Below are 13,424 nucleotides of genomic sequence, written 5' to 3' on the forward strand. Positions count from 1 at the left end.
CAATTAACCGTCTACCTACCCTTAAAGCCAAATTTGGGCATAATTATTTAATTTTGCATTATATATTTTGCATAACAATAACAATCATGGTGCCTTATTGTTAAGAAAACTCGGTGACCTTTAAAAAATCATTAACTTGCATTAAAATTTTTGCTTGTAATAAATAATATATTATGTACCTATTGCATTTTACCTCTATAAACATGACCTGGTTTTCACATGACGCATTAATGGTTTTATATGCAATGAAAATACTAAAATAGGCATGTCAATTTATTGAAAAAACGAAAATATAACACGACACTAAGTACCTACTCACTACGTCTTATGTAGGAAAATTATTCGGTTACAAATTACAATGTTGGGCATAATATTAATTATTATTCTAGCGTATGGAACGGCTAGGGAATTTCAAATTGGTGGTGGTAGGTGGGTCATCAGCCGATGCCAGTCGGTGGTAAGATGTGGCGGTGTGCGGTTGTGCTTGTCTCTTTACTGGTGGTGACCAGCACTATCGATGTGCGGCTGCTGCGGCGGTACCATGGATCGTCTGCTAAGGTTCGTGAACATTTTTGGAGCAAGCGAATTCGAAATTTAAAATAATTTTTTTCTTTTATTTTATTTTTCGAAAATTTGTCAAACATCAAGTTCTTTCCTCTTTTTGGCATAAGATAGAAAAAAAAATCGATCATGAAAATGAATTTATATCGGTGAATAAAATACGCGAATGATGTAAGGCGACCTAGGTACTTAATGCAATTACCTAATATAAAACAATAACAAATGAGTAAATAATTTTTAAGACCTTTTAAATAGATATTGGCATGAAACAATATAAATATTGCTGACATAGATAAACAATATATTGGTAGGCACATTGTTTTGCAACTAGAAAGTTTACCAAATATGTACCTACCTAATTAGTTAATTACATTTTTTTTTTCGTTTTATCATAATATTATTTTTTTCATAAAATAATGTTGAAGATTTGAAACCGTCAATAAATTCGAATAATTTTTATACTTTATCAATCAGATACCTATTAATCGATTTCGATCTTGTAATCGATGGCTATAACTAATAACTTATAATAACAATGGATGCTGTTAGAAAACATGAAGTAAAAAAAAATGTTCGTTTGAATAATTTAGTGGTGCTGTTAATTACAGACTATATGAGGACAGACGCAATTGTCAATCTTTTAAATTCGGTTAGGTACATACGATACTTATCTGATAGGTACGTTTCATCTACACTAATATCTTATTATAAAGAGGAAAACTTTGTTTGTTTGTTTGTATGATTGTTACGAATAGGCTCATAAACTACTGGACCGATTTTGATGAAATTTGGCACAGACAATCTTTAGACCATGAGAAAGAACATAGGCTACTTTTTATTGCGAAATATGTACCACGGGCGAAGCCGGGGCGGACCGCTAGTATATTATATTTTGTTCTTTTTTGAATGCTACCAATTCCGAATACCTAAGTATTCAGAATTTGTAATTACCAATTATGTACACGAATTATTTAAAATAAAAGAAACATTGTTACAATACAGTGAACAGATGATTCAAGCATTTCTAGGAAGTCTTGTAAATTAATAAAATATAATATCGTGCAAGTGAAATTATTCGTATTATAATAAGTAATTGATTACATAACATTTATTTTACAATACACTTAAGTAGGTAGGTATCTAATAATATAATTAATAGCCTGTTATATATTTTTTCGTGACAAAACAAGAATTGTCGATATAATACAAGAAATTTATTGTAATTTAATCTGCGTGATGTACCTATTGTTATATTAATAATTTATTATGTTATAATAAATTCTGTAACCAAAAATAGTAACATCTATTCTAAACGAAAGACAGTGCAGTGAATCTAATCAGGTGATCTTATTCAATAATTTCGTTACTTCTGGAAATTCAATTATTAGCATGAGACAGTCAAAATGTGTTAAAATATAGGCTGTCAGTGGAAATTATTAGCAAGATGTGAAACTTTGTCGATTGCCCACGTAAAATGTTGAAATACATATTATCATGCATACTGCAGCTTTTTCCATCCAGAAAAGGTAACCAATAGTTGCATGTTGCATAGCTATATAATACAGATGAAAACATACTTCAATGTGTTTCAATTATGTATATTATGGACATATACAAATATTCAGGTAAAACTTGTTTAGTTTCGCGAAAGCATAGGCGAAAGCTTTGATTTTCTTGTGATTTTATGGTGCGTTGAAATTATATGGTACAGCTAGGTTTTGTTGCATGGATTATCATAAAAGTGTATCTACTTTCATTTTTATACCTTTTACAAAAACTCTTTGATCTCACCTCCTCGATAATACTTAGGTTTCTTCAAACTGCTTGTAATACTTTGTAACTATAATTTTATCATCACCATCATCATCAGCCCACATACTTACCCATGCTGGAACACGGGCCTCCTATGAGGGTACAGGCCATAATCCACCACGCTGGCTAATAATATATCTATCTATATATATAATATAAAAATGAATCCCAAAATGTGTTGGTAAGCGCATGCAAGTCTTTTTTTATTATATTCGCATGCGCATGCAAGTCTTTTTTTATTATATTCCTTGAAGTACGAGGATGGTTTTATGTAGAGAAAACGTAAATATGTACCACGGGCGAAGCCGGGTCGGACTGCTAGTCTATAATATAAAAATGAATCCCAAAATGTGTTGGTAAGCGCATAACTTTAGAACAGCTGAACCGATTTCTTTAATTCTTCTTTTATTATATTCCTTGAAGTACGAGCATGGTTCTTATGTAGAGAAAACGTTAATATGTAGGTACCACGGGCGAAGCTGGGGCGGACCGCGGACCGCTAGTAATATATAAAAATAACATATAATTATAATTTTATAATCTGCGGTAATACCAATAACATCACAATATAGTACTTACACTTTCTATACACTTATCTTTTTGCTTTTACTCCATTCAAACAGTTTTTCGTCATGAGAACAATGAATCTCGTTATTTAATGAAACTGTTACATCTAAGGTAAAATTACTTATAATTAGTTATTTTTACGATAAAGCACTTATGTACAAAGCATGTAATTTATGAACATCATTTTAATAAGTAAGAGTAGATATTATTCATCGTAATAATAACGCCTGAATGTTACTTTTGTTACACATTAATCTATGTATTTAGTTATACGAGTACTTTTGTGTCTATCTTGATCTTATGTTTTGTCGTTATTTTTTAATTCAAACTTTTACTTATCCTGCTTGTAGCAAGGGTGCCCAACATTGTATACATTTATTTCAAAAAAAGAAAATGTGTCACGGGTTTTTATCAATTTAGCATGATTTATTAAGTAAATACCTAAATATACTTAATCAATTTTGTGCGCTGAAACAGAATTGCCGGAAAAGATACACACTGCAGATAATTTCAAGTTTGAAATGAGTATCTACACTCGTAACAGTTGTTTTTTTTTCACCAAGCACCATTGCATGTATAATCGGTCAATTTCTAATAAATTGTAACATACGGCATCAGATCACGAACGGTATATAATCGTTTGTAATTATCGTAAACTTCCTGACACTCTCGGTAATTGTAACAAATGTGTCTAGTCGTACCATTAATTTGTTTAATATTTGGCGAGCTAATAACGCTATCTATCGCCTGGCTTTCCTAGGAAATATGTTCCTTCGACCGGAATAAGATGTAACAAAAAGGAATCGAAACTGATACTAATTATTGTAACTCTATATAAATTTGTAGCTACATTTCCTGCAGCTCAGAAGTAACAAGCATTGTGTCGTAAAATATATTTTTATTTTAACATTATCTGGTTAAATGAGAAGTGTACGTTAGTGGTGGTAATGAGGAATATCTTACATAATATAAAGAAATGGTTAGGAAACACAAGCCATTATCCGATATTTCAGTACTTTAGTGTGTAATTTGGATTCATTGATTTCATTAATAGAGTGGGATTCAAGAGCAAGGTTAGAGACAATAATATGTGTACCTATTGGCTTGGCAATTTATTACACTTTTACGTAGGTAATAGTTGGGCTAAGGTTGGGCTATTTTACCAGTCTATTAGTTTAATCCCACAAGTAACTGCCACGCTTTGGACGTATACTAGTTTAGCATTTGCTTGATAGAACTACGGCTACGGATAGTCTCATTATCAAAATCCTTAAGATGCATATCGTGAATTATAAGTATACATTTATGCAACTGAATTAATATCATGCATATAGTCACTGATAAGTAGATAGTCGTCACGTCAAAATGCGTGTTTGTCAACTTGTCAAATTAAAAATCTGGTCATGCCAAAATTTTGTCGAGTAATTCGTGTTGTTCGAAAAACAGCTGATTAATTTGTATTTATTTCTTTCCTGTAACATGATAGTTGCGTGTTATTTTTTTAAGTTTACATGTGGGTATAATATTCGGGTTATTTCTGGAATGTCTTCAGTGAAATAGATGACAGGCTAAACATTTTATTATGGTTAGATTTTACTAGAACGAGAACGAGTTATCTAATATTAATGGAGTTACGATTTGGGTTATTTTTTATTTACATCTTTTTTCAGTTGGGAGCATGGAGATGCAATGCTACGTTATGTCGTTATATCTCATTGCTAGATTTATGCTGGCAGCATCCATGATTAAGAAAAAAAATATCGATGACGAGTTTAATTTTTAATTAAATTAGATCGAGGCAAATTCGCAGCCATCTATGAAATATGAAGGTCTATTGCCATAATCCATTTGTTAGTTAGTTGTTGTTTAGTTATGCTGTTGCGATTTTCTTTTTTTACTATGCGACATTCGATTTTGCTATTTTTTTGCGATGTTTTTTTATTCATGTATTGCATTGTGATGTGATTATTGTGATAACTTTTAGACGTATCTATTTTTTCTTCTTATACAAAATGATATTTTGTTTCAGGTGGATTGTTTTGATTTACCAGAACCGAGGGACTTGAAATTTTTCAAACACCTCGATGGAGCTGGTGAGTTCTTTATATGACTATTGGTAAAATAATTCTGAAGATTTTTTTTTTGTTATTATTTGATAATTTTAATGATTTTTTCTTCCTAATAATTTTTAAAGCTACAAATCTTGAGTTACGTAAAATTGAAATAGTGCTAGTTTATTAATGAACAATCCAACTGTCTTCAGTGTGGCGTTCAAAAAAGTCAAGGAACCTGCATCCCATAAAATACCGTCCCACCCCTATCACAAGGGTACCGTCCCGGCGGATCGACCTCGTCTTCTCAACCAAGGAGGACATCGTCAAAGAGCACGCGAAACTAGTACAAGACATCAACGGCCTCCGCCAAGTGCTCTACGTGCCCCCACTCGCAGACGAGTCAAAGGACTACGAGGACTCAATCTTCCACGAGATTCTAGAAACTTCCACGACGCCCCGACCCGGGCCGACTTCTACAAAACGCGCGAAGACAGGTATTCCAATCCTGCTAGTAGGTGGCGCTAGTAACAAGGTGAAGAGTCAGCCAGTGAAGGTGACGAAACAGACGTACAGTTTGGTCGGGTCATCGGTGTCGCCAGTTAAACACCCGTATCCTTTCGTCACGCCGACCAGGTCGCCCATACGGGTGTGTATGGCAACACCCGTGACTTATGCGTCAAAACGGCCCAGCTTGTGGGAACGGATTGTGAACACTATTATACCTAGATAGCTTAAATATGGTTAGTTTGTAGGTTTAGTTAGGATAGGATTCTCAAGCTTTACTCCAAAGATGTATATTGTGTTATTTATTTATCTATCTAAAAATAAGGTGAGTCTTATATAAGTCTGATCTATTCCTTATGTAATTTAATTTAATATTTATATATGTGTATGTTTGTAATGTTGGAACGAAGTTCCCTAACACGCGGTACGCTGGCTGGGCTAGGCAAGCAACACGAAAAGTCCTCACGATACTTGCTATAGTACGTAGCGCTCGGAGAGCGTGTATAATTATTTCTTCACTTATACACGAATATCATTTAACTGCTAAAATTTGTTAGTTTATTAACAATTTATTAATCATCAATACATATAATAAAATTCTAGAAAAGTCGTGTCTGTACAATCAAAATATATAAAAAAAAATTAGCAGGTGCTATTATTAAATCGATCCCAAACCCAAAACTGTAGTTAAAAAATTTTTTGTCTGTTTGTCTGTTTGTCTGTTTGTCTGTATGTTCGTGCACGCTAATCTCAGAAACGGCTTATCCGATTAAGATGCGGTTTTCACTAATATATTGTGGTAATCTTCATTTAACATTTAGTGTTTATTTCATGTCAATCGGTTCGTAAATAAAAAAGTTATGACCATTTAAGTATTCACGGTGAACATTTGCTAAGGCATTCTATACACTGTACGATAAAACGTAAGTTATCTGTTACAATTATTATTCCTGTAAATGTCCAAGTGATCATATCGAAAGTGCCCAATGGGGGGTTGGTCAAATTAGAATTATTCTTACTTCTAGGTAAATTTTATACATAAAATGTCCTTTAAATTATGTCGTATTATATTTTTAACCCCCGACGCAAAAAGATGGGTGATAAGTGTTTGACCGCTATGTGTGTCTGTGTGTGTGTGTCTGTTTGTGCCACCGTAGCTCGCTAACAGGTAATCCGAATTAGATGCGGTTTTTTTAGTTAGGCAGCATATTTTCCGACGCTGGTTCTTAGATAAAGTGTATCAAAATCGGTTCATCCATTTATTATACCTAGGTATATTATTATAGGGGTAAATGTGGGAATGAAAAAAATGAAAGTTGTCAAATATAAGTACCTAAGTAATATATTAAATGAAAGTGAACGACCTATCAGTAACAAATCGGTTCATCCATTTATTTAATATAGGTATAAAAGTGGTAATAAAAAAATGAATTTGTCAAAAATATACTCAAGTGACATATCATATGAAAGGGCATGACGTGTAAAGTTTAATTAGACATGTTTTATCAAAATCGGTTCATCCATTTATTATACCTTTTTATGGGTAAAAGTGGGAATGAAAAAAAAACGAATGTTGTCAAATATACCCAAGTGACATATCAAATAAAAGTGCATAACGGGTGAAGTACACTTAGTTATATTTTTATCCAATTCGGTTTATCCATTTATTAGATTACAGCGGTAAAAGTGGGAATGAATAATGTGGTCAAATAATATACTCAAGCGGCATATCAAAATATGAAAGGGCAACGTGTGAATTACAATTATTCATATTTTATCGAAATCGGTTCATCCGTTTATTACATTTAGGGCTTTTAAGGGGTGACAGTGGGGATAAATAAACCAAATGGAGCATCAAACTGCAGGATATGACGTGTACATATAGGTACAATTAGATATGGTTTACATCAAAATCGGTTCTGCCATTTACTAGGGATGGAAAGGGAAGGGTTGAAAGTCTGTGAAAGAAGAGGGGATATGGGAGCGAGAGGATAGCCACACCCTGGAAATTTTGAACTCTACTCAAAGCTACATAGGCCTGGCCCTTGTTTTTTCCTAAGTATACCACTTCTTTTGCCACTGTGGTCCATTACAATATTTTGTGCACGGTTACGGCCCAACTTAAAAGATGTCAAGGAGCAACAAACTTATAGATATCAATATGATGTAGGAATGTAATATGGAGGTAGAGGTAGGTCTCGCTCACTTGAAAATATTACATGAAAATAAGAAACCGAAAGGAATAAATAATTATTTTACAAACTTCCCGACGATCTTTAAAATTAAGTACCATATATGTATTTTGATAATGAGGTATATTATGATGATGTTGGCATGGCAGCCCCGATGACTTTGTTTTTTTAAAGTGAAACTTTTATTACATCGTCTCAAACTTTTTGGTCTGTGTAGCGCATGTCGCGTGTATCGCGGCTGCCTAGTAGGTATATACCTACTCGGCACGCGACATGCGCTACACAAAGCAGTGTTCGGAACCGTTCGAACAGTTTCACTTTTACCTTGGTTTCATAAAACCACACCCTTGGATATGTCGCCATGACCTCACCTTCACCGAGTAGGCCAAGTAGGTAGACCACACCAATTTCCGAGTAGACTACATCAATTTCCGAGCAGACCAAGTAGACCGCACATTCGAGTAGACCAAACCTATTACCGAGTAGACCAATTAGACCGCTCCTTCGAATAGACCATACCTATTACCGAGTAGACCAAGTAGACCGCACATTCGAGTAGACCAAACCTATTACCGAGTAGACCAAGTAGACCGCACATTCGAGTAGACCAAACCTATTACTGAGTAGACCAATAAGACCGCTCCTTCGAGTAGACCATACCTATTACCGAGTAGACCATACCTATTACCGAGTAGACCAAGTAGACCGCACCTTCGAGTAGACCAAACCTATTACCGAGTAGACCAAGTAGACCACACCTTCGAGTAGACTAATCCTATTATCGAGTAGACCAAGTAGACCAATCCTGTTATCGAATAGACCGAGTAGACCACATCAATTTCAGAGTAGACCAAGTAGACCGCACCTTCGAGTAGACCAAACCTATTACCGAGTAGACCAAGTAGACCGCACCTACCGATTAGTCCAAGTAGACCATACCTATTACCGAGTCAACCAAGTAGACCACACCATCGAGTAGACTAATCCTATTACCGAGTAGACCAAGTAGACCAATCCTGTTATCGAATAGACCGAGTAGACCACATCAATTTCAGAGTAGACCAAGTAGACCGTACCTTCACCGAGTAGACCAAGTATACCACACCAAATTCCGAGTAGACCAAGTATACCACACCAAATTCCGAGTAGAACAAGTAGACCGCACCTTCACAGAGAAGACCAAGTAGACCGCACCTTCACCGAGTAGACCAAGTAGACCGTACCTTCACCGAGTAGACCAAGTAGACCACACCAATTTCCGAGTAGACCAAGTAGACCGCACATTCGAGTAGACCAAACCTTATTACCGAGTAGACCAAGTAGACCGTACATTCGAGGAGACCATACCTATTACCGAGTTGACCAAGTAGACCGAACATTCGAGGTGACCAAACCTATTACCGAGTAGACCAATTAGACCGCTCCTTCGAGTAGACCATACCTATTACCGAGTAGACCAAGTAGACCGCACCTTCGAGTAGACCAATTAGACCGCTCCTTCGAGTAGACCCTACCTATTACCAAATAGACCAAGTAGACCGCACCTTCGAGTAGACCAAACCTATTACCGAGTAGACCAAGTATACCACACCAAATTCCGAGTAGAACAAGTAGACCGCACCTTCACAGAGAAGACCAAGTAGACCGCACCTTCACCGAGTAGACCAAGTAGACCGTACCTTCACCGAGTAGACCAAGTAGACCACACCAATTTCCGAGTAGACTTCATCAATTTCCGAATAGACCAAGTAGACCGCACATTCGAGTAGACCAAACCTATTACCGAGTAGACCAAGTAGACCGCACCTTCGAGTAGACCAAACCTATTACCGAGTAGACCAAGTAGATCGCACATTCGAGTAGACCAAACCTATTACTGAGTAGACCAATAAGACCGCTCCTTCGAGTAGACCATACCTATTACCGAGTAGACCAAGTAGATCGCACATTCGAGTAGACCAAACCTATTACTGAGTAGACCAATAAGACCGCTCCTTCGAGTAGACCATACCTATTACCGAGTAGACCAATTAGACCACTCCTTCGAGTAGACCATACCTATTACCGAGTAGACCAAGTAGACCGCTTCTTCGAGTAGACCAAAATGAATCGGTCGAACCGTACGATAATTATCGTACAAATACGATAATTTTGTGCCTAAGTTTCACTTTTACCGTGGTTTCATAAAACCACACAACATTTTTTTTATAAATATTTAAAATGGTATTTATTTTTAAAAATCTTCGGGAAGTTTGTGAAATTATTTATTCCTTTTTCTATGTATGCACTTTTCTTCGTAGCGCTGCTTTTTTTTATTTAATTTTTATTGCACGGTCTAAACGGTTTAGTTACTACCTACAGGCGTGAGACAGGATTCAGGAAAGATCTGATTTGGATTTTGTGCTGGATTTGATAAAAACTGAGTATCGATTAAGCTGATCAGTTGCTGCACGATACATAGTTAAAAACATCCATACAAGGAAGTAAGGAAAATAAATTTGCTCCCCTCCCCCCTGGTGCCTAAAAATAATATGACATAATTTAAAAGAAATTTTACGTAGAAAATTAATAAGGCATTTTTTTGTATTGTTTAGCTCAGTTTAGTAATAAATTTTACTTACAGTTCTTTTAATTATTTATGGTAGTCTGTGTTTACTCAATAATTTAAGATAAGTAGTAACTACTATGCAGTCACTATTCCACGCGGACGAAGTCGCGGGCACAGCTAGTTTATTAATAAATTTATTAATAATTTTTCAGTAGATGTGCTCCTAAATAGATCGCATCACTGCTTTACATCAGGCAGGATACCGGTCAAACGTCTAAAATATAATATGGGTAATACTTATTTCAAAACGTAAGGAACTTCGTTCCAATCGGGACATTTTTTTATAGATTTAAGAATTCTATGGAGTATTTAATGTATAAATAAGTATATTTGTAAATATTTGTAATGATATAGAATATAGATGGATCAGAATTTCAAAAATAAATTTTTGCTCATAATTTGACAAAATATATCGAGATAATATTTCCAAATTAGGCTCTTAATAATTATTACCTAACTACTAAACCTCGGAAAAATAACTGAAATTCTAATTCAATATCATCCCTACTAATAGTATAAATGCGAAAGTAACTCTGTCTGTTTGTCTGTTACGCTTTTCCGCTTAAACCTCTCATTCGTTTTGCATGAAATTTGGCACAGACAATCTTTAGACTCTGAGAAAGATTATAAGCCTTTTATTGCGAAATATGCGTACATCTCTCATTCCAGAGATTATACTCTAGTTATTAGTATAGGAAACAAAGCAAATTATACATTATCTATAATCTAGCTATGAATTAATCGTAGAAACGTTATTAGTTAGCGTAACGTATTGTTACAGATTTCTCATTGTTTTACCGTACTGAAAGTAAGAGTTCTATTTAATTTCATATTGTTCTAAAGAAGCGTTCATGTCGATTGCTAATTAATGAGCTAGTCTCTTGAGCAATTTACGTGACGTTTATTTTTCATTAATGAGAGCTGTATAAAGGGTGTTTCGAAAACAGCGAGGTAATTTTGAGTAGGCAGTTGTGAAAAAGAGGTTTTTGCTGTAAACTCAACTACTATTTATAAGAAAACATTGTTACATTGTTAATTGTGGTTGTTATTGTGTGTGTTTGTGTTATCTTTTAATATTTTTTTTTCTTACGTTTATACATTTTTAAAGTTAATTTGCAAATCCGATGAAAGTACTTATTGTGCGAGCATTTAGTGAGGCAGTATCGACTATCGCGTAAAATGAAATTGTAAAATCAACGTATGTACTCGTGTTTACCAATACAAGTACAACTAATATAATTTCAAATTTCTGCATTTAAAATATTTTTACTTCAACTTAACACTCGATTATTTAAGACCTAAAAAGTAGTATATCATTCGAATTATTCTAGTAAGGAGTATGTTAAATACCTGTAATAAATTAATATATTAGAGAAATAGTGAATAGGCCTCTTTATAATTACGTGTAAATCGCGTCATTGCGTGTGAGATAGTCAGTTATGTATTCGGGACATTGAGAACCGGTGTGTTTAACCATTGTAAAAGTTCATTAACAGGGATATAATATTATTATTAAATATATCCAAAAGAAACTCGCGTAGTTTCCGTTCCTGTGGAATTTCCGGGATAAAACTGTATTTGTCCTTTCCTAGATTAAACTATCTTTTACGTAAACTATGTTTGATACAAATTTCATCCAAATTTTTACGGGATCCGGTTTTATACTTTCGCATTTTTAACATTAGGTGGGATTTTGGCATATCCATAGAAAAATTTAACGACCCAAATAACTACGATGGTTTTAGATTGTCATTAGATTAAATTACTGCAAATTATGTTGAAGATAATATAATGTAATGTATATTCATGCCCTATAGGTAATTCTAGGCAAAATTATTTGTAATTTTTTATGAAATATTATTTACACGCGTACATTGTAAAAATGGTCGTTTTCTCTACTTTTCAAATTTACACGACAAAAGTGTTCGTGCAGATACTTTGTATCTATTATATTCTCATTTTTAAAGAAAAAGCGTGCATGAGTTAGTTACCCTTTCGCAAAAACTAGGAAATATGTTTTTAATAAAGACAGTTCCTCTGAAGGGAACAATATTAATTATTACTTTATTACGCCTTGTTTTATGAAAGCGCAACGTAATATTAATTACACTTGTACATATTTTACTCTCTTTTTTATTTATTTAATTTAAGCCAAAAAATACTAAATATTTACTAATTATTGGTGTGTACTGTACTGATGTATCTTATAATACTATGATTTTGAAATACAGGAGTTGAAAACTTATTTGCAATGCATTATGCCTATATTGTAGTAGGTATATCTAATATCTATGTATCATTCAAATTAATATTATTTCCAACGATTTTTAAGTGTATAATAAAATAATTCTTAGTTACTTTTAAGACATTGTAATATCTAGGTTCTTTTTTATTCTATTTGCATGATATAATTCTGCATTAAATTTTTGACTGACCGGTTGGCTTGGTTGGTAGTGACCCTGCCTTCCACGCCAGAGGTCGTGGGTTCGATTCCCACCCAGGGAAAATATTTGTGTGATGTTCTAACATCTAGTTTGCTATGCTTCTGGGTGTTAATTATCTATATAAGTAAGTAGGTATATATATTTATATTTAAAATTATATGTGTATGTTTATCAGCCATCTGGTTTCCATAACACAAACGAAAAGCTCAGTATGGGATAGGGTTGCCAACTTTTATTAGAAGAAATAGAGTATATCTGATTTCAAAGGAGGTAAATAAAGAGTACGGACTGACAAAAAAGAGTATCATTTATTTAATATTTTTAAAAATGTATTTTTTTGTACTTTTTGCAGTACCCAACAATTTTTCATTATTTTTAAATGAATTATATGAATCCAAACATTCCAAATCTAAATTTATGTATATCAAGAGCTCATTTTTAATAAATTTTAATGAAGCTCGGTTTCTCTCTTCCCGCCACATCACATTCATGACCGAAAAGACTCTTTCAGTCTCGAATGTGACAATTGTGTAAAATAAAGTATTTTAGCATACTCTATAAGTGTTATAGATTATAGAGTACGCCTACATGATATAGAGTACAATACTCTATTTTAGAGTACGGTTGGCAACCCTAGTATGGGATCAGATCGTGCCGTGTGTGAAAAGATGTTATGAAATAA

General features: G+C 34.1%; 1 protein-coding gene across 2 annotated transcripts; it reads left to right on the forward strand.

The window, feature by feature from the left end:
• Window positions 1–363: 363 nt before the first annotated feature.
• On the forward strand, window positions 364–6,029 carry LOC123705045. Of its 2 annotated transcripts, none has more exons than XM_045653605.1 (3): window positions 364–558; window positions 4,970–5,033; window positions 5,204–6,029. In XM_045653605.1, the coding sequence occupies exons 1-3, from the start codon at window positions 445–447 to the stop codon at window positions 5,722–5,724; spliced, it is 699 nt and encodes a 232-aa protein (XP_045509561.1). In that variant the 5' UTR covers window positions 364–444; the 3' UTR covers window positions 5,725–6,029. The 2 variants fall into 2 exon arrangements, with proteins under 2 accessions (XP_045509561.1, XP_045509562.1); XM_045653606.1 differs by lacking the exon at window positions 364–558 and adding an exon at window positions 4,649–4,769.
• The last annotated feature ends 7,395 nt before the right edge of the window (window positions 6,030–13,424 follow it).

The sequence above is a fragment of the Colias croceus genome, chromosome Z (genome assembly GCF_905220415.1).
Source record: "Colias croceus chromosome Z, ilColCroc2.1".
In the NCBI taxonomy this organism is placed as follows: domain Eukaryota; kingdom Metazoa; phylum Arthropoda; class Insecta; order Lepidoptera; family Pieridae; genus Colias; species Colias croceus.